The following is a 21,728-nucleotide window of genomic DNA, read 5'->3' as shown; positions in this document are numbered from 1 at the left end:
AGACTAAAAGTTAGATAAGAATGGTCAACTGTGCAGAAAGGAAACATGTTGCCACACACTGAGAGTGGTGATGGAAATATATAATATGTATTACGCATTGAATAATTTTAATGCACAGAAAGAGTGACTTGGAATTTATGAGTCATTTTTCCTGGTATTGTAGACTAGTCTCTCACTTATATATTTAATATTATCCTGATATATTCCAATTGGTTCTTGCAGCTTAAGGTGTATGAAAGACCAAAAATAAACAGAAAAAAACAGAAATAAAGACTTTATCACTTGTGCTTTTTTGTATTGTGTTCTACAGCAATTTTTAGGCACCTAATTAAGTTGAGAAAAATATCTGTCAAAAAACATGTGTTCTCTAATATATGGTATCTTTATTGATTTCTGTAAGCAATTTAATACTCTTTTATATTAAATCTAAAAAACAAAACTTTGGCAAATTGCAACGTTGCTTGTTTTTTACAAGCACTTTGCAGTTTTAACCATTTATGAACTTGAGACAACCCCTTTTAACCAAAAACAGTATAACATTATTTTGACTTCCTTAGATACTACCCATATGCCCTCGAACAAGTTAGAAGTTTCCAGGCAGCCAGTTGATGGCCCATGTACTATTTTGAGCAATAGGATGACACTGTGCACCCCTGTAGTGTTCCAATTGTACTGTGAGTAGTATAGAAAAACCTCCAGAGCTACTGTCACCTAATCTTATTAAGCGCATCAAGCACCCTATATAACACTACAAGAGCCATGTGACTATTTTAGCTACAGCGCAAGCCCTCACAACTCCTACTTGGTGCACTGTTGGCCATTATTTTACTAAATAATTTGATATCAAAGTTTACAAGGAATAATCTGCACTTATCATCCTGGTAACACGTTGCAAATTAGTTTTAGGGCTTGCTCACACCAGTGTACACATAGAACAAGTGCTATCCAATTTTTTATTGGATAGTACTCAGATTATTGTTATTCAATCGGGCAGTGCTGATGCACAATTTTTTTCACCGACTGAATCTTTCAGTGAAAAATATCACAACATGCTGTGATTTTACTTTGAAATCAGATGCGCCCATTCAAGTCTGTAGGTGCATAGGAAAACCTCGGTCTGCAATTGGATGACATTCAAGAGCAGTCCGTTTTCTGTGGACTCACAGACTTGAATGGGTGAGTGGCATCCTATTTCAAAGAATGGATGAAGAATATGGAAAAATTTTGTTCTCCACCGTCTCACAATGTGCTCCTTTTCTCTCATCCAGAATTTCCATCAATCAGTATTTGTTCAGGCTTTCACAAAGTTGAATTTCAGCATGAATCCCACACCTCAACTCACTTGCATTTTTCCTTGCGGTTTTGTATGCGTTTGTACCACATGCGTTTTTGATGCTTTTTTCACACATGCGTTTTTGTCTCTCTTCAGTATGTTAGATTAGATGTGCAAAGATGTAGATAGATAGCTATTCATGAAATGTATGATTAGTATTGTGTGCGTGTGTGTAATTTACTGTACATGTATTAACATAATAAATTTAAAAAATGACGTGGGCTTGTATTTTTAGACTGTGAAGGGCACAATAGCTAGGGACTTTCCCAGCCTAATAATATAAGCCCTCAGCTGTCTGCTTTACCTAGACTGGTTATCAGAAATAAAGGGTGTTAGGGCAGCGTCGGCACCCCTGCACGAGTCCTCTTCCTCCTCTTGGCAGGGACGCTGGCATTTTCACTTAACCTTTCACGCTGCTCCAGTCCCTGCAGCATCTACTTCCTCCTCGTACCTGCAAACGGCCCACAGGTCTCCTGGGAGTGTGCTTAAGGCACGCTCTCCCTGTTTCTTCAAGGAGCAGCCAATGGCTGGGTGACATCATGCATTTAAGGCACTCTCCCCTATAGGAAGGTGACTTAGGTATTCTAGTTCATTAGTGTTGTAGATGTCCGTTTCCCTGATTCTGAATCTGTCCATCCGGTCTGTATCTCATCCTGCCTGCCATCCTGATCCTGATCCAGTCTGTCCTCTCAGAACTCGTTCCTGATCCTGTCCTGTCCATATCAAGTCCTGATCCTGACCCGCCTCCCTCATCATGTCTAGTTTGAATCAGGTCCTGTGTCCCTTTAACCTGCTCCATCTGTTCCTGTGTTCCAATTCCCATCCTGTCTACCATCCGAGCAGTATCCATCCTCCTGCTGTCCTGTTGCTGGCCGTCCTGACTCTCCTAGTCCATCCCTTTTTCCCTTAGGGGGTCTGCTGCTGTGTCTCTAGGGTCTGTCCGGGAGTGGTACCTGGCATCTAACTGGGTCCACGTCTAACCACACTATTAGTGGCTTTAGTGAAGAACAAGGTCTCTTAGGTACACCCCTCCTGGCTATCCCCAGACCGTGGCACATTGGTTCCACAACAACGTGTGTAACAGGAGGAACCTTTTTCTAAAATTATTTGTTTGCTAGATTAAACCAGGCTAAAAACACCTGCTTAAATGCACTTACAACACATGTGCATTTTTCAAACTGTGGATTTTCTACATCTAATGCAAATTTATGGGGAAATTCTGTACAAAAGACTAAGCTTTCTCGCAAGAGAAATTGCGTTTTTTTCCTGATCTCTTGGCAGTAAAAGAGCTGCAGACTAAAAGCAGGTTTTGCTGATTTTTCTGCTGCTTTTCTTGCTGTGTACTTTGCTTCATTTTTTCCTGCATTTTCCAGGATCCCAAAGTTCAGCTTTGCTTCCACCATGCAAGGATGAATAATGCAAAGTGTAAAGCCACCAATGCAAGACGTATGTGAAACGATAAAACCATTTTTTTAAAAAGAGCAACTTGATCAAATTATTTAGTGAAAAATTTTTTTTATGTCTGAAAAAGTAGTGACTAGTCTGAAGAAAAACATTCATGATCAACAAAAGAAGAAAAAAGGGCCCAGCATATAAAGCACACACCCAAGGGAATAAAGTATGTGACCAATACATATAAATTTTATTGAGACAAACAGGTATACAGAATAAAAACATTTAAAAAGGGAGGCACACCCCCAAATGTCCCAAACAAATCTAATAATAAATGCTGATAGGCAAAGACCACTTATGGAAAATTACACAAAATTCACCAAAATGTACATAATACATACATACATACATAGGGCATGACCCAACAACCCCGAATCTGGGCGTCCCCAGAGAAATTTAGCTATTTTCTCAAAATATTTATATTTATAGATAGACCAAAAGGTACTATAAGCAAGGTGACCATCCGTTATAAGAATAGAGGGGATATCATACCAACACTCACTCCGGAAGACCCCATAAGATCTGAGGAGCCCTGTAAATAGCCCTGATATAGGAGGGAGCAGGGAATCATCCAATATGAGGATGGTTAGGCGATCTAGACCCAAATAGAATATTGAGGGCAAGAGAAAAAAAAAATAAATTGGAGATAAATTCCCCTGACAAAGCTGCACCCAGCAGCGATACGCGTGGGGCTCCCCACACCTCCCCTGTCCCGGGACCACCTTTTCTTGACGACCTGACCCCCCGAAGTTCCATTTTGGACTACTCTTTATGGTCACCATTTCTTTACTTTCTACTATATACTGTGGCATTTATCTCCTTTTTTTTTCTCTTGCCCTCAGTATTCTATTTTAGCTACATTTCTCTTTATTGCCTTGGGTGTGCCTTTTGTTGATCATTGCATTGTGCAGCACCCCTCATTTATTTTCAATATTAATTATTCTCCTGCCCCTTAGTAGTGCTCCTTAACCTTCTCTTTTTTCAAGAAAAACATTCATATGAGTTCATGAAAAAATACACAATTACAGTAGCTTGTGAAAGTATTCACACCCCTGGCTTTTTACCTATTTTTTACATTGCAACTTGTGTTTTTAAATATTTTTTAATCTGATTTGTGTGTGATGCATCAGCAATAAATAGTGTAAGTTGGTGAAGTGAGAAAAATATATGGGATAAAATAAATAAAAATTGGCATGTGCATATGTATTCACCCATTTTGCTATGAAGCCCCCAAAAATTTCTGGTGAAAGCAATTACCTTTATTAAGTTACATACTTAGTGAAAGGAAGTCCACCTGTGTATAATCTAAGTGTCACATGGTCTGTCAGTATATACACACCTTTTCTGAAAGGCCTCAGGGGCTGCAACACCACTAAGCAAGAGGCACCACTAACCAAACAACACCATGAGGACCAAACAAGTCAGGGTTGGGTTATAAAAAAAAAACAAAAAAACAAAAAAAAACCCACAATCTCTAATGATCCCCCAGAGCACCATCAAATCCATTATCATTAAATGGAAAGAACATGGTTACTACAGCAAATCTGCCGAGAGCACCTCCCACCAAAACTCTTAGCCTGGGCAAGGAGGACATTAATCAGAGAGGCAGTGCAGAGATCAACGGTAACCTCAATGGAGCTGCAGATTTCCCAAGCAGAGACTGGAGTATCCGTGCATACAACCACAATAAGCCATAAACTCCATAGATGTGGCTTTTATGGAAGAGTGAGCAAAAAAAAGACTTTACTTACAGAAAGATTTTACGGCTCATTTTGAGTTTGTCAAAAGCCATGTGGGAGACTCCTGAAATTCATTGAGGAAGGTGCTGTAGTCAGATGAGGCCAAAATTGATTTTTTTTGGCCACCAAGGTAAACGCTATGTCTGGCGCCAAACCAACACAGCTCATCATCCCTAGAACAACATCCCCACGGTGAAACATGAAGGCAGCATCATGTTGTGGGGATGTTTTTCGGCAACAGGGACAGAGAAAATGGTCCTAGTCGAGGCGAAGTTGGACGGTGCGAAATACCGGGATATTCACGAGCAAAACCTGTTTCAGTCTGTCAGTGATTTGAAACTGGGACGGAGGTTCACCTTCCAACGAGACAATAACCCAAAGCATACTGCTAAAGCCACACCGAGTGGTTTAAGGGGAAACGTGTAAATGTTCTGGAGTGGCCTAGCCAAAGCCCAGACTTTAATCCAATTGAGAATCTGTTGTCAGACTTGAAGATTGCTGTTCACCAGAGGAAACAAGATAACTTGCAGGAGCTGAAGCAGTTTTGCCTTGGGAAATGGGCAAAAATCTCAGTGGCCAGATGTGTAAAGCTCATGGAGACTTATCCAGAACAACGTGCAGCTGTAATTGTCACAAAAAGGAGGCTCTAGAAAGTACTGACTTTAGGGGGGTGAATACTTATGCACACTGAAGTTTTCAGTTATTTTGTCCTATTTGTTCTTTGATTCTCCATAAAAATAAAACCAAATGTTCACAGTTGTAGGCATGTTCTTTACATGAACTGATGCAAACTCTGGAAAAAACAAAGAAATTCCAGGTTGTGAAGTAGCAAAACACAAAATATGCCAAGGAAGGTTACATACTTTTGCAAGCCACTGTAAGTACAAATGCCTAAAATGCTCTGCTGCAATGGCCAGATAGCACAACTCTGTTCTCAGAGCAGCTCACATTCATTTTAAGGCCCCTTTACATTTAGCGATGCACCAGCGATCCCGACCACGATACGACCCGGTCAGTGCATATGACCCGGTGCATCGCTAAATGGTCGCTAGTGAGCTGCCACACAGGCAGATCTCACAGCGACATCGCGAAGCAGCAGCGGTCGTTACTTACTTTTCAGACGCGGCGATCCTGACGTCCTCCCGCCCGCATCCACACGTCGCTCGTCGGCGCCAGCAGGAAGCCCAGCAGGAAGCGCCCGATGAGAAATGGAGCTGCACGATCTCGCGCGATCAGCGACAGACAGCGGGGGAGCCGGTTGGAGATAAGTGTCACACATAGGGATATCGCTAGCAATATCGCTGTGTCACAAAATCGGTGACGCTTTAGCGATATTGCTATCGATATCGCTATGTGTAAAGCCCCCTTTACTGTCTACCTCTGGCTGCAGCAGGAGCTCCAAACAGCTGATTCTGGATTCCCCACCATCAGATAATAATGACCTAATCTCACAGTGGGTCATGAATATCAAAGTACTGCATAAGCCCCAAGAGCTGACATCGCTGATGTCACTGGAACAGCACCTACACCACAGACTGTTTTTTATTTTACATGGGAGAATATAGTAATTGAGAAGGGGTTGTGCAAGTTGTCAACAATCCCTTTAAATCCTTTAACCCCTTCACTCCCGGAACTTTTTTCGAGTTTTCGTTTTTTGCTCCCCTTATTTCCAGAGCCATAACTTTTTTATTTTTCCGTCAATATGACCATGTGAGGGCTTATTTTTTGCGGGATGAGTTGTGCTTTTAATTGACACCATTGGTTTTACCATGTCTTGTACTCGAAAACGGGAAAAAAATTCCAAGTGTGTTGAAATTGCAAAGAAAGTGCAATTCCACACTTGTTTTTTGCTTGGCTTTTTTGGTAGGTTCACTAGTTGCCAAATCTAACCTGCCATTATGATTCTCCAGGTCATTATGAGTTCATAGACACCAAACATGTCTATGCTTTCTTTTATCTAAGTGGTGAAAAAAATTCAAAATTTGCTAAAAACAAAAAAAATTGCGCAATTTTCTGAGACCCGTAGCGTCTCCATTTTTTGTGAACTGGGGTCGGGTGAGGGCTTATTTTTTGCATGGCTGGCTGACGTTTTTAATGATATCACTTTTGTGCAGATACGTTCTTTTGATCGCCCGTTATTGCATTTTAATGCAATGTCACGGCGACCAAAAGAACGTAATTCTGGCGTTTTGATTTTTTTTTCTGCTACGCCGTTTAGCGATCGGGTTAATACTTTTTTTTCATTGATAGATCAGGCGATTCTGAATGCGGCGAATGCGGCGATACCTAATATGTGTATGTGGGATTTTTGTTTTATTGTTTTATTTTGATTGGGGCGAAAGGGGGGTGATTTGAACTTTTAGTTTTTTTTTATTTTAATTTTAAACATTTTTTTTACTTTTGGCATGCTTCAATAGCCTCCTTAGGAGGCTTGAAGCATGCAATACTCGATCGGCTCTGCTACATATAGGCGATGAGCAGATCGCCCATATGTAGCAAATTTACTCCTGTGCTTTCAGCGCCGACCACCGGGTGGCGCTGACAGCCATCTGCCTGGAACAACCATAGAGGTCTCTATGAGACCTCTGGTTGTCCAGGCAACATGACGCCGACCCCCGATCACGTGACGGGGTCGGCGATGAGCTCATTTCAGGCCCGGCGGCCGGAAATGCTATGTAAACGCCCGCTGTCAGCTTTGACAGCAGGATTTAACTAGTTAATAGGCGCGTACGAATGGCGATTCCACTCGCGCCTATTGCGGGCACATGTCAGCTGTTCATAACAGCTGACGTGTTGCAGCTTTGAGGTGGGCTCAGCGCCGGAGCCCACCTCAAAGCGGGAGACCTTACCGATGACGTACTATCGGTAAGGAAGGGGTTAAATTAGATGGGTTTACAACGTCTTTTATATTGATAATCCTTTCCGAAGCTGGGCTTAAACCATGTTTGCTTGTCCATGGTCATTTAGTTGCCCATTTAGACAGGCAGACCACGCTTCATGTGCTCACAGTATGATCAGATTGTTCCGTGAGCATAGGCTGCCATTGGTCTCAGCAGCAATGAGAGATTAGCTCATTTCTCTGGTGATGGGCCGCCTGTTTACACTGCATGATTATCGGGAACCATAATTGTGCACCTTAAGAACAGGACATCAATATCAGATCTGTGGACTGACTACAGCTGATTGCATCTTATCAGGTTTAGCTATTTATGATAATCATGCACAATATACTTACACATGAAAATATGTAGGAATATGTGTTACTAATTACTAACTTCATTAGTTATCTATGTTTCAGAATGACGAAGACCAGCCTGTAAAATCTCCCCCTGTTGCTGGTCTGATGACTGTTGATCCATTGCCATTAAGAGAAGATCCATGGCCAACTCTACAGATTTGCAGTAAAACTTCTCCAGCAGCTATGACATCTCCAACCAGCAAGCCAGTGGAGAAACCTTTTGTGCCATCATCTTGGCAATGGAGTCCATCATGTCGAATACATGGAACATTGCGAGATCCTGAGTTTCAGCATAATGGTAGGATCATCACTTACAAAGCTTTTCACACTTTTTCCTAAAGCCGATTAGAAAGCCAGCAAACTTTCTGTCACTAACTACTCTTTGTATTTGATTCCAAATTAATTAAATTCCAATGCGAACATATTTTCAACCTTTTCAAATTTGATTTGTCACAAGATTATAGAATGCTAACTGCATAGTTACTACGTAGACCTCTTAGACCTGATCAGGCTGGTGTCCATATTTTTGAATGGCTGAATAATCCTTTATTAAAGGAAACTCATTCTACACCCACCTTGCTTGATTGACAGCGCCTCAGTAACCCTCATGCAGCTGAGATCTCACACTGCTCCTCACGAGCTGTCAGTCAGGCTGGATGGGCAGAGACCAAGTGCAGTTGCTCTCATGAGCTATTTCCATTCTATAGCTAAACTCAGATTATACAGCCATTCTGACATGGATATGGAAAATAAATGTACCAGTCTCATCATGTCTAAGTGATCTGTTTGATAATGTATACAGTCTATATTGCATAATCTGGCAACAGGTCTGCTGCGAAATAGTACATTAGAAAACTATTTGAAGGGACGCAAAGTTTTGTAAATCACTCAGTATCTGCAGTGCAAACACAATAATAATAATAATAATATAATCTTTATATAGTGCTAACACATTCCGTAGCACTTTACAGTTTTGCACACATTATCATCACTGTCCCCGATGGGGTTCACAATCTAAATTCCCTATCAGTATGTCTTTTGAAATGTGGGAGGAAACTGGAGTACCCGGAGGAAACCCACGCAAACACAGGGAGAACATACAAACTCCTTGCAGATGTTGTCATGGGTGGGATTCGAACCCAGGACTCCAGCGCTGCAAGGCTGCAGTCCTAACCACTGAGCCACCATGACATTTAAGTGCCCATGCTATCATGTTATATTGGTATTAAGAGTGTGTTATGGAATTGCACATTAGAACATTTAAACAATTTCTGTTTAATGGCCCCAAGTGGCTCTTCATGGTTGTATAATTTGTAATTCATTTAGCAAATGCGTTGGGGATATGTTTTTTTTGGCACTTATTAAGGCTAGTTTCACACTAGCGCATTTTACATGCAGCGCACGGCGCCGCTAAGCCCCACCCCCTGCCCGCCCCATCCGGTCATCTCCTCCTACTATCGCACACACGGCTGCATGCGATCTGCGCACCCTATCTTTAGCATAGGGTGCGCAGACCATGCGCTTGCCGTGCGCTAGTAGGATTTTTGCGTGCGCTGCGCACTTTTGAAGGTACACCGAGCGTGCCAAAATGCAACATGGTGCGTTCGGCGCACACCGGCGCACCTTCAAAAGTGCACAGCGCAAGCACTACTAGCGCATGGTCAGCGCACCCCATGCTAAAGATAGGGTGCCCAGATCGCATGCAGCCGTGTGCGATAGTAGGAGGAGATGACCGGATGGGGCGGGGCTTAGCGGCGCCGTGCGCTGCATGTAGAATAGGCTAGTGTGAAACTAGCCTAATATAGAAGAATTACAGGGTGTCTTGTACCTATTAGTGCAGCCTCCCTCACCTGTTCTCATAACAGCCAGACCTGTCCATCAGAAAAACACTGCACCCCCCTCCAAAAAAAATGGCGTTCACACCTGGAGCATTAACCCATTCCTGACATATGACATACTGGTACGTCATGTACAAATGCTTGCCGCAATTTTCAGATTTATATATTTTTAAAATAGAACCGAGAATCATTTCTTTTACACTTCTCAAATACTTGCTACTTTGTGTTAGTATATCCCAAAAATCCCAAGAAAATACATTGAAAGGGAATCTGTCACCCCATTTTTGCCCTATTATCTGCGGCCACCGCCATCAGGGGCTTATCTACAGCATTCTGTAATGCTGTAGATAAGCCCCCGATGTAACCTGAAAGATAAGAAAAACGAGTTATATTATACTCACCGGGGGGGTGCGGTGGGTGTCGCGGTCCGGCGTCTCCCATCTTCTAGAGATGACGTCCTCCTCCTTGCTTCATGCTGCGCTCCTGTGCAGGCATACTTTATCTGCCCTGTTGAGGGCAGAGCAGAGTACTGCAGTGCGCAGGCACCGGGAACGGTCAGAGGTCCGGCGCCTGCGCACTGCAGTACATTACAGAATGCTGTAGATAAGCCCCTGATGGCTGTGGCCGCATCTTATAGGCCAAAAATGAGGTGACAGATTCCCTTTAAGTCTTTCATTTTGAAAAAATCTGGAAAAGTTCATGGCGCATAAATGCTTTTTTAAGGTACAATATATATAGTATGGCTATCTCTATAAAAGTCATGTTTGTCAAAATCTAAAAATAGTTAGCCCAATACTTAAACTGCATAATGAGAAAAAAAAAGTCAAAATTTTGGATTTTCTGCTGCTAAGTCACTCAAAAAATGCAACAAAAAACAATCAAAGCATCACATCTACCTCAAAATGGTATCAATAAACATATTGGCTCAGACTCCAAAACAAAACATGCCATCACATAGCTCCATCAATTAAAAATTAAAAACGTTGCGCGTCTCAGAAAATGGTGATGCAAGCCAATATATATATATTTCTTTTATTGTTTTTTTTCACCACTTGGATAAAAAAAAAGTTCTGCATCTTTGGTATCACTGTAATTGTACTGGTCATGTAGAATTATTGTATCATCATTATTACCATATAATGAACAATGTAAAAACAAAACCCAAGAAATGCCATTTCAGAATTGCACTTTTTTCCCAATTTCGCCACACTTGGAAAAATTTTTAGCCCACTTTTCCATATATCACATGCTAAATCGGATACGATAAATGAAGGTAGCAATTACTGGAGGAGAACCCGTAAGAATGATATATTAGTAAGTGCCACAAAATCACTTAACATAAAGATAAAAGTGGACAACCCCTGTAAATTGAAATTAAAGTTTTATTTAATGTTAGTGTTGTTTTTAAAGTAAGGTGTTACCGTACTTCTTTTTCTTTTCAGGAAATTTTAACACTTCCAGCTATTACAATCCAGCATTTAACGAGAATGCTAGCATTGAAGGTATGGTGTGTGATAAAACATGTACTTAGGCTGCATTCACACATCTTTTGTGAAATGTCCAACTGCTGTCATTTTTTTTTTATCAGACTCATTGAGTTAAATGGATCTATTCAGACATCCATTAAAATATCGAATCTGAAAATGAGATTCGTGAAACTCAAAGCAGGTTTTATTGTGGTTCAATTTTGAGAATCTGAACAGGACATAATCAATGGGTCATTATGCTGTTCGATAAAAAATCCGGCAGCACCCCGACACTTCACACACTTCTTTTAGATTAACAGTAAAAATAAATTCTGTGATGTCAAAAAGTACATTTAGTGATGCTCCCTGCCCTGTGTCCAGATCGAAGCTTTCAGGTGTTGGCAAGAGACTTGGCCTGATTGTCATGGTTGCTTTGTCAGAGTCCTCATAGTCGGATGCAACCGAACAATCAGTCTCTCTGTCATCTAATATGGCTGGCAGCATCTCTAGAGATTATATATATATATACAGTATTTATATATATATATATATATATATATATATATATATATACACACACACACACTAGCTATGAACCCGTTCTACGCCCGGGTGGCAAGCATTTTTATTGGTATATGGTCTCCCATCCTGGTATGTGCTGCCCCCTCCTATCCTGGTGTGCATGGCACACCTAATCCCTATCCTGGTATGCATGGTACCCCCTTATCCCTATCCTGGTTTGTATGGTCCCCTCACCCCCCCTATCCTAGTATGTATGGCCCCCTCACCACCTAATCCTGGTATGCATGGTCCCCTCACCCCCCTATCCTGGTATGCATGGTTCCATCACCCCCGTATCCTGGTATGCATGGTCCTCTCACCCCCCTATTCTGGTATGCATGGTTCCATCACCCCCGTATCCTGGTATGCATGGTCCTCTCACCCCCCTATCCTGGTATGCATGGTCCCATCACCCCTATATCCTGGTATGCATGGTCCTCTCACCCCCCTATCCTGGTATGCATGGTCCTCTCACCCCCCTATCCTGGTATGCATGGTCCTCTCACCACCTAATCCTGGTATGCATGGTCCCCTCACCCCCCTATCCTGGTATGCATGGTCCCATCACCCCTATATCCTGGTATGCATGGTCCTCTCACCCCCCTATCCTGGAATGCATGGTCCTCTCACCCCCCTATCCTGGTATGCATGGTCCTCTCACCCCCCCTTATCCTGGTATGCATTGTCCTCTCACCCCCCCTTATCCTGGTATGCATGGTCCTCTCCCCCCCCATCCTGGTATGCATGGTCCTCTCACCCCCCTATCCTGGTATGCATGGTCCTCTAACCCCCCCCATCCTGGTATGCATGGTCTTCTCACCCCCCAATCCTGGTATGCATGGTCTCCTCACCCCCCAATCCTGGTATGCATGCTACCCCTCACCCTCCAATCCTGGTATGCTTGGTCCTCTCACCCCCCAATCCTGGTATACATGGTCCCCTCACCCCCCTTTTTGTGGTATGCATGGTCCCCTCACCCCCCTTTTGTGGTATGCATGGTCCTCTCACTCCTCTTTCGTGGTATGCATGGTCCCCTCACCCCCCTTTTTGTGGTATGCATGGTCCCCTCACCCCCCTTTCGTGGTATGCATGGTCCTCTCACTCCTCTTTCGTGGTATGCATGGTCCTCTCACCTCCCAATCCTGGTATACATGGTCTCCTCACCCCCCTTTTTGTGGTATGCATGGTCCCCTCACCCCCCTTTCGTGGTATGCATGGTCCTCTCACTCCTCTTTCGTGGTATGCATGGTCCTCTCACACCCCAATCCTGGTATACATGGTCCCCTCACCCCCCTTTTTGTGGTATGCATGGTCCCCTGTTATGATTGAGTCACCGTAGGAGGCAAAAACAGAAATGCTAGCTAAGTCCAGAAAACCAGAGAAGTTGGCAACTATCAGATTGCAGACCCCTGAACCTATCAACACAACTAGCAGTAGCCGTGGGGGGTTCCTACGATGACCTAGACCCCTCGATCACAGCCGGAGAGATACATAGGCCTAAAGAAGGAAAGGGGAAATCTAACTGCCCCAGAGCAGACCCCAAAGCAATAGGCAGCCCTCCACATATAATGACGGTGAAGCAAGATGAAAACACTTACACAGACAGAAAGACAGGCTGAGCAAAGACGGGGCCCAAAACTACCTAGATAGGAACGGATAGGAAGGCTGCTGTCTGCAATCTGCCAAAACCCTATCAGAGACAAAAGCCAACAAGCTGATATAAAAAGGGCCCTGAAGCAACTAAGCTTCAAAAACTAAATCAGCACTCAGGTACTTTCAGAAGACAGAGCTAACGGAACACTGCACACTCCAGCAGGGAGTGGCAGAATCCAAAAAGCAAGAAAAACAAAAAACAAATCTTAAAGGCAAAACAGAAAACTTAGCTTTAGGAGAGCAGGAATCAGACTGGTGTCCAAGAGTCCACAGAGAAATCACCCGCAGGGCAGAAAGGGCGTAGGCTGCCTTAAATCCAGTCAGTGACTCCACTCAGCCAATCGTCTTCATTAGTCCCAGGTGCCTGATAATCAGGCTCACTACCTTCTTTCACTAGAATAGGGAGTTCACCAGGCCTCAGTGACGGAGGGGAAAATGAACTCACAACAGTACCCCCCCCTTGAGGAGGGGTCACCGAACCCTCAACAACGCTACCAGGGCGATCAGGGTGAGCCCGATGAAAGGCACGCACCAATCTTTTGGCATGAATATCAGAGGCAGAGACCCAGGAATTATCCTCCTGACCATAACCCTTCCACTTAACCAAATACTGGAGTCTCCGTCTAGCCAAACGGGAATCCAGAATTTTCTCTACCTCATATTCCAAGTTACCTTCAACCAATACAGGGTCCGGAGGTGCCACCTCAGGCACAACTGGCTCAACAAACCTCTTCAACAAGGACTTATGGAACACATTATGGATCTTAAATGTGACAGGAAGAGCCAAACAAAAAGAGACCGGATTAATAATCTCCAAAATCTTGTAAGGTCCAATAAATCTAGGCTTAAACTTAGGAGAAGCCACCTTCATAGCAATATTTTTTGATGATAACCACACCATATCACCAATCTTAAACTGGGGACCAATGGTCCTATGTCGATTGGAAAACCGCTGGGCCTTTTCCTGGGAGAGAGATAACTTATCCACCACTTGGTCCCAGATCTGGTGCATTCTCTCCACCACAGTGTCAACACCTGGGCAGGCAGAGGGCTCCACCTGCCCTGAAGAAAATCAAGGATGAAATCCAAAGTTACAAAAAAAGGTGACATCAAAGTGGCAGAACTAGCTCTATTATTTAAGGCAAATTCGGCCAAGGGCAAAAATGAAACCCAATCATCCTGATCAGCGGAAATAAAACATCTCAAATACGACTCCAAGGTCTGGTTTGTTCTCTCTGTCTGCCCATTGGTCTGAGGGTGAAAAGCAGAGGAGAAGGACAACTGAATTCCCAACTTGGAACAGAACGTCCTCCAAAATTTAGACACAAATTGAACTCCTCTGTCAGATACAATGTTCTCAGGAATCCCGTGCAAGCGAACCACCTGTTGCAAAAACAGGGGCACCAACTCAGAGGAAGATGGCAACTTAGGGAGTGGTACAAGATGAACCATCTTAGAGAACCTATCACAAATCACCCAAATAACAGTCATTCTTTGAGAGACCGGCATGTCAGAGATGAAATCCATTGAAATATGGGTCCATGGCCTCCTGGGGACCGGCAAAGGCATCAACAACCCACTAGAGCGAGAACAAGATTTAGACCGGGAGCAAGTCCCACAGGACTGCACAAAATTCCTGACATCATGAGACAAGGTGGGCCACCAAAAAGAGCGAATCACCAGATCTCTAGTACCAAAAATACCTGGATGACCAGCCAATGCAGAGCAATGAACTTCAGACATCACTCTCTTCTTCCACTGGTCAGGAACATACAACTTTCCACTGGGGCAACGCTCAGGTTTGTCCTCCTGGAACTCTTGCAGAGCAAGTCTCAAATCGGGCGAGATGGCAGAAAGAACTACCCCTTCGCCTAAGATGGTAGCAGGCTTGGTCACCACAGGAGAATCAGCAAAGAAACTCCTAGAGAGGGCGTATGCCTTGACATTCTTAGTTCCAGGAAGGAAAGAGACCACAAAATCAAAACGTGTAAAAAACAAGGCCCACCTAGCCTGTCTAGGGTTCAAGCGTTTAGCCGACTCTAGGTAAATCAAATTTTTGTGGTCAGTGAGGACCACAACTTGATGTTTGGCTCCCTCCAACCAATGTCTCCACTCCTCAAATGCCCATTTCATGGCCAACAGTTCCCGATTCCCCACATCATAGTTACGTTCAGATGAAGAGAACTTTCGGGAAAAGAAAGCACAGGGATTCATTTTAGATGTTACCGGATCCTTTTGGGACAACACTGCTCCTGCACCAATCTCAGAAGCATCCACCTCTACCTGAAACGGGAGTGAGACATCAGGTTGCCGCAGAACCGGGGCGGAGGTAAATCTACGCTCCAGCTCCTGAAAGGAAGCAACCGCCTCCGGAGACCAATTCAACACATCCGCACCCTTCCTGGTCAGGTCAGTCAATGGTTTGGCAATACTAGAAAATTTTGCTATAAATTTCCGATAAAAATTAGCAAAACCCAAAAACTTCTGGAGGGCCTTCAAAGAAGTGGGCTGAACCCAATCATAAATGGCCTGTACCTTGGCCGGGTCCATTTCAATAGTTGACGGAGACAAAATAAATCCCAAAAAAGAAATCCTCTGTACTCCAAAAAGGCATTTTGATCCCTTGACATACAGAGAATTCTCTCTCAAGATCCGGAACACAGTCCGAATATGTTCCACATGAGCATCCCAATCCTTGGAGAAGATCAAAATATCGTCCAGATAGATAATCAAAAATTTATCAACAAAGTCTCGGAAAATATCGTTCATGAAGCACTGGAAGACAGAAGGGGCATTAGTGAGCCCAAAAGGCATCACCAGGTACTCAAAATGTCCCTCCGGAGTATTAAACGCCGTCTTCCATTCATCCCCCTGCTTAATGCGCATAAGATTATACGCCCCCCTGAGGTCAAGCTTGGTAAACCAGCAAGCACCTCTGACTCTAGAGAATAGATCCGAAATCAGGGGTAACGGATACTGATATTTAATAGTAATTTTATTGAGGGCACGATAATCAATACAAGGCCTTAAAGAACCATCCTTCTTGGCCACAAAAAAAAACCCGGCACCTAAGGGTGAAGAGGATGGTCTAATATGACCCTTCTCCAACGTCTCCTTAATATAGGACCGCATAGCCTCGTGCTCGGGTACAGATAAATTGAAGAGCCGACCCTTAGGAAATTTACACCCCGGGCTTAGTTCAATTGCACAGTCATAACTCCTATGAGGAGGCAAGGACGCAGACTCATTCTCACTAAATACATCATAGAAGTCCGCCAAATAGTCAGGAACCTCATGCGACTGAGGAGAGGTGGAAAAAACCGGAGCCTCACTAAAGGTACACCGGCAACCCCAACTCACCACAGACACAGACTTCCAATCCAAAACTGGATTATGAATCTGCAACCAGGGAAACCCCAGAACAACGGCATCATGCAGACCATGCAACACCAAAAATCTGCAATTTTCTTGGTGGTCTGGGGCGACCCGCATGACCAACTGGGTCCAAAACTGAGGTTTATTTTTAGCCAGAGGGATAGCATCAATCCCCCTCAAAGGGATAGGCGTCTGCAGAGGTGTCAACGGAAATCCACAACGTTTAGCAAAATCCAAGTTCATTAGGTTTAGCGCTGCTCCCGAATCCACAAAAGCCTTGGCGGAAAATGTGGACAGGGAACAGATCAGAGTAATCGCCAAAAGAAACTTAGGCTGAACCCCACCAACAGAAAACGTGTGTGCAAAGCGTTTCTCACGTTTAGGACAAACAGAAATAATATGTGAGGCATCTCCACAGAAAAAACACAGCTTATTACGCCTTCTGAATTCCTGACGTTGCGCCTTAGACAAAACATTGCATAGGTTCAGACGTCTGTTCAACCGGTGGCAACACCTCTCGTGTAATCCTGCGTTCACGTAAACGCCGATCAACCTGAATGGCTAAAGACATAGAATCGTCCAGACCAGAGGGAACAGGAAATCCCACCATAGTATCTTTTACGGCTTCTGACAAACCCTTCCGAAAGAGAGCAGCCAAGGCACTATCATTCCAGGTAGTAAGGACCGCCCACTTTCGGAACTTTTGACAGTACAACTCTGTAGATTCTCGACCCTGGTTCAATGCTAACAGGGTCTTTTCAGCCTGATCAATAGCATTAGGTTCGTCGTACAGCAACCCCAAGGCTTGAAAAAATGCGTTCACATTAGTCAGAATAGGGTCATCTGGTTTCAAAGAAAACGCCCAATCCTGGGGATCGCCGCACAGCAAAGAGATGACAATTTTAACCTGCTGCGCGGGGCTCCCTGACGAGTTAGGCATCAAAGCAAAAAATAATTTACAATTATTTTTGAAACTCAAAAATTTAAATCGATCCCCAAAAAATACATCAGGTGTGGGGATCTTTGGTTCAACAGCATGTGAACGAGCAAGGTAGGCAGAAATTCCTCGCACTTCAGCAGCGAGCTGCTCCACACGATCAGACACTTGCTTTATCTCCATTGAGAGAAAAAAAAAAATTCCCCCTACGGCCTCAGAGATATAGAGGAAAGAATATACACACTCTTTTTTTTTTTTTTTTTTTTTTTTTTTTAAGCACAATTCTTTCCTGCTATTGAGTACCCAAGGATCTGCGGTTTGGCGGATGATTCTATTATGATTGAGTCACCGTAGGAGGCAAAAACAGAAATGCTAGCTAAGTCCAGAAAACCAGAGAAGTTGGCAACTATCAGATTGCAGACCCCTGAACCTATCAACACAACTAGCAGTAGCCGTGGGGGGTTCCTACGATGACCTAGACCCCTCGATCACAGCCGGAGAGATACATAGGCCTAAAGAAGGAAAGGGGAAATCTAACTGCCCCAGAGCAGACCCCAAAGCAATAGGCAGCCCCCCACATATAATGACGGTGAAGCAAGATGAAAACACTTACACAGACAGAAAGACAGGCTGAGCAAAGACGGGGCCCAAAACTACCTAGATAGGAACGGATAGGAAGGCTGCTGTCTGCAATCTGCCAAAACCCTATCAGAGACAAAAGCCAACAAGCTGATATAAAAAGGGCCCTGAAGCAACTAAGCTTCAAAAACTAAATCAGCACTCAGGTACTTTCAGAAGACAGAGCTAACGGAACACTGCACACTCCAGCAGGGAGTGGCAGAATCCAAAAAGCAAGAAAAACAAAAAACAAATCTTAAATGCAAAAAGGCAAAACAGAAAACTTAGCTTTAGGAGAGCAGGAATCAGACTGGTGTCCAAGAGTCCACAGAGAAATCACCCACAGGGCAGAAAGGGCGTAGGCTGTCTTAAATCCAGTCAGTGACTCCACTCAGCCAATCGTCTTCATTAGTCCCAGGTGCCTGATAATCAGGCTCACTACCTTCTTTCACTAGAATAGGGAGTTCACCAGGCCTCAGTGACGGAGGGGTAAAATGAACTCACAACAGTCCCCTCACCCCCCTTTCGTGGTATGCATGGTCCTCTCACTCCTCTTTCGTGGTATGCATGGTCCCCTCACCCCCCTTTTTGTGGTATGCATGGTCCCCTCAACCCCCTTTCGTGGTATGCATGGTCCTCTCACTCCTCTTTCGTGGTATGCATGGTCCTCTCACACCCCAATCCTGTTATACATGGTCCCCTCACCCCCCTTTTTGTGGTATGCATGGTCCACACACCCCCTTTTGTGGTATGCATGGTCCCCTCACTCCCCTTTCGTGGTATGCATGGTCCCACATATATATATATATACAGTATATATATATATATATATATATAATATTATAGTCCATCAAAAAAGAAAGCAGCACAACATGTTAGTTTTCAATAAAGTGCTTTTTTAATAGCCCAAATGGCTATGTTCCCATGCAGCAACATTTCGGTTCAATGGGTGTGAACCTTTTTCAACCATTGCCATATGGGCTATTAAAAAAGCACTTTATTGAAACGTGGTGTGCTGCTTTCCTTTTTGATGGACTATCTGGAGGTTTGGTATGTACCTGGAGGGCCTGCACCCGAATCTTTATAGTATCTCAAGTATAGCAATTAATTATACTATATAGTATAATTATGTTCCTAGCCATAGCAACAACATATACACTACATTTAACACACTGTTTACGATCCCTTTACTCTTACTGAATAGTATGGAATTAAAGGAAAAATATAGATCTATTTAAAATAAAGCTTAATGTTTATGTAACCCAAATTCTGCCAGAAAAAAACAACTCATTTAAAAAAAACAAATAAAAAAACAAACAAATACAAAAGTGGCTACATTGCCATAAAAATGATAAAAACGTATGATAGTTAGGGCTAGTTTAGATGCCCATGTTATCGGGCCAAGTGCGATCCAACAAAACATTGGATCACAACCAAACCAATGTTAGTGTATGGGGCTGTGCACATGTCAGATTTTGTACTCGGACGGACTCTGAATCGCTGCATGCCCGAGTTTGATCCAACTTTCAGATTAGTCTCTACTATGCAAATCAATGAGTCCTTGGAAACTACCCGACAGCACTTGGATGACATCTGAGTGCAGCACGATTTTCACTGACAGAATGGACAAGATGGAGAAAATTGTCCATGTCCTCGTCATCCAGAAGCACACTATGATCACACTCTGATTGAACGCTGATCAGAGTGTGATTAGCATGATTGATACAATTTTTGTTGGATTCCAAAAATACTCTCGTCTGCACCTAGCCTAAGCATTGTGAAAATTCTGGTTCTGAAACGCTGTCAGCATTGAAGATTTACAAACAAATATAATTTTATAAACTTAGGATAAAAAAATCTACAAAAAGTAATCCAAACATTGTAGGTAGATATTACCATTGAAAAGCACATCTTAGCACGCAAAAAATCACCAGCTTCTTTTTATTTCATAATGAACACCATGAATTGGAAACGCAAAAATGAATTTTTTTTTTTTTTTTTTAAATTTCACCTCAATTTAAACTTTTCCCATTTTTCAGTACATCGTATGGCAAAAGTAATGGTATGATTCAAAACTACAACTCTTTCAGCAAAATAACAAATACTTAAACCATTGTTCACTCAAAAATATATACCATATATACTCGAGTATAAGCCGACCCGAGTATAAACCGAGGCCCCTAATTTTGCCACAAAAAACTGTAAAAACTTACTGACTCGAATATAAGCTGAGGGTGGGAAATGTAGCAGCTACTGTTAAATTTCAAAAATGAAAATAGATACTAATAGAAGTAAAATGGTGGCACCAAAAGATGCTCCATATTAATATATGCCCCAGATAATGCTGCAGAATGGTCAATGGTGGCCCCATAAGATGCTCCATATCAATATATGCCCCGTATAATGCTGCACAAAGGTTAATGATGGCCCCATAAGATGCTCCATATTAAAATATGCCCCACATAATGCTGCAGAAAGGTTAATGGTGGCCCCATAACATGCTCCATATTAATATATGCCCCATATGATGCTGCTGCGATTTAAATAAAAAAAATTACATACTCACCCCTCGTCGCTGCCCGCTGCTCATCAGCGTCACCGGCTTTCTCTCTCAAGTGACTGTTCAGGCAGAGGGCGCGCACTAATCACCTCATCGTGCCCTCTGACCTGAACCTCACAGCCAGAGGACCCGGGAGACAGCGCAGCGGTGGAACGGGAACAGGTGAATATGGCATGGCTCACCCTCCCCCAGTCCTACTCACCCTCCTGGTGTCTGCATATCAGGCTCTGCTACATCTCAGTCCTGGCGTCTGCATCTCTCTTCCTGTCTTCTTCCTGTGCTCATTAAAGTAATGAATATGCTCTCCACCCCTATGGGAGTGTAGACACGTCCATATTCATTACTTTAATGAGCGGTACCATCTGACCGCACAGGAAGAAGACAGGAAGAGAGATGCAGATGCCGGGACTGAGATGTAGCAGAGCCTGATATGCAGACGCCTGGAGGGTGAGTATGATGTCTCCTGCTCCCCCTCCCCCGCCGGCTTTCTGGCGTATGACTCGTGTATAAGCCGAGTGAGTCTTTTTCAGCCCAAAAAAGGGGCTGAAAAACTCGGCTTATACACGAGTATATGCGGTAAGTTATGAATAAAGGGAAGAACTAATGAACTTTTAAAAATTTTAATTTGCTGCCTCCTTTAGGGGTTAAACCCTTTTTCATTGTATACGCATTGAATATTGCAGTTTGCAGAATGGATTTTTCTGTCCTATTCACAATTTGACAGTAAATTCTACTTACAGTCATGGCTGAAAGTGTTGGCACCCTTGAAATTGTTTCAGAAAATGAAATATTTCTCCCAGAAAATTACTACAATTACACATTGTTATACACCTGTTTATTTCCTTTGTTTGTATTGGAAAAACGCACAAAAAAACTGAGAAAAAAGGCAAATTGGACAGATTTTCACACAAAGGCCCCAAAATGGGAAGACATAATTGTTGGTACCCTCAACTTAATA

At 43.3% G+C, this 21,728-nt stretch overlaps 1 protein-coding gene across 3 annotated transcripts in view; it reads left to right on the top strand.

Moving 5' to 3' along the window:
* The window catches only part of MDM1 (Mdm1 nuclear protein), an 88,303-nt gene that overhangs the window by 64,044 nt on the left and 2,531 nt on the right, over positions 1–21,728 (top strand). For 2 of the 3 annotated variants that reach the window (XM_073555486.1, XM_073555484.1), the window contains 2 exons: positions 7,823–8,060; positions 11,043–11,102. In XM_073555486.1, the coding sequence (XP_073411587.1) occupies positions 7,823–8,060; positions 11,043–11,102 (298 nt within the window). The remainder of the gene's footprint in view (positions 1–7,822; positions 8,061–11,042; positions 11,103–21,728) is intronic. The other variant, XM_073555485.1, reaches the window with a different exon arrangement.

This window comes from Dendrobates tinctorius, unplaced genomic scaffold, assembly GCF_039654945.1.
Source record: "Dendrobates tinctorius isolate UK_male_01 unplaced genomic scaffold, ASM3965494v1 ptg000224l, whole genome shotgun sequence".
Lineage (NCBI taxonomy): Eukaryota > Metazoa > Chordata > Amphibia > Anura > Dendrobatidae > Dendrobates > Dendrobates tinctorius.
The sequence above is the reverse complement of the archived record's forward strand: the minus strand, read 5'-3'. Positions and strand labels throughout refer to the sequence as shown.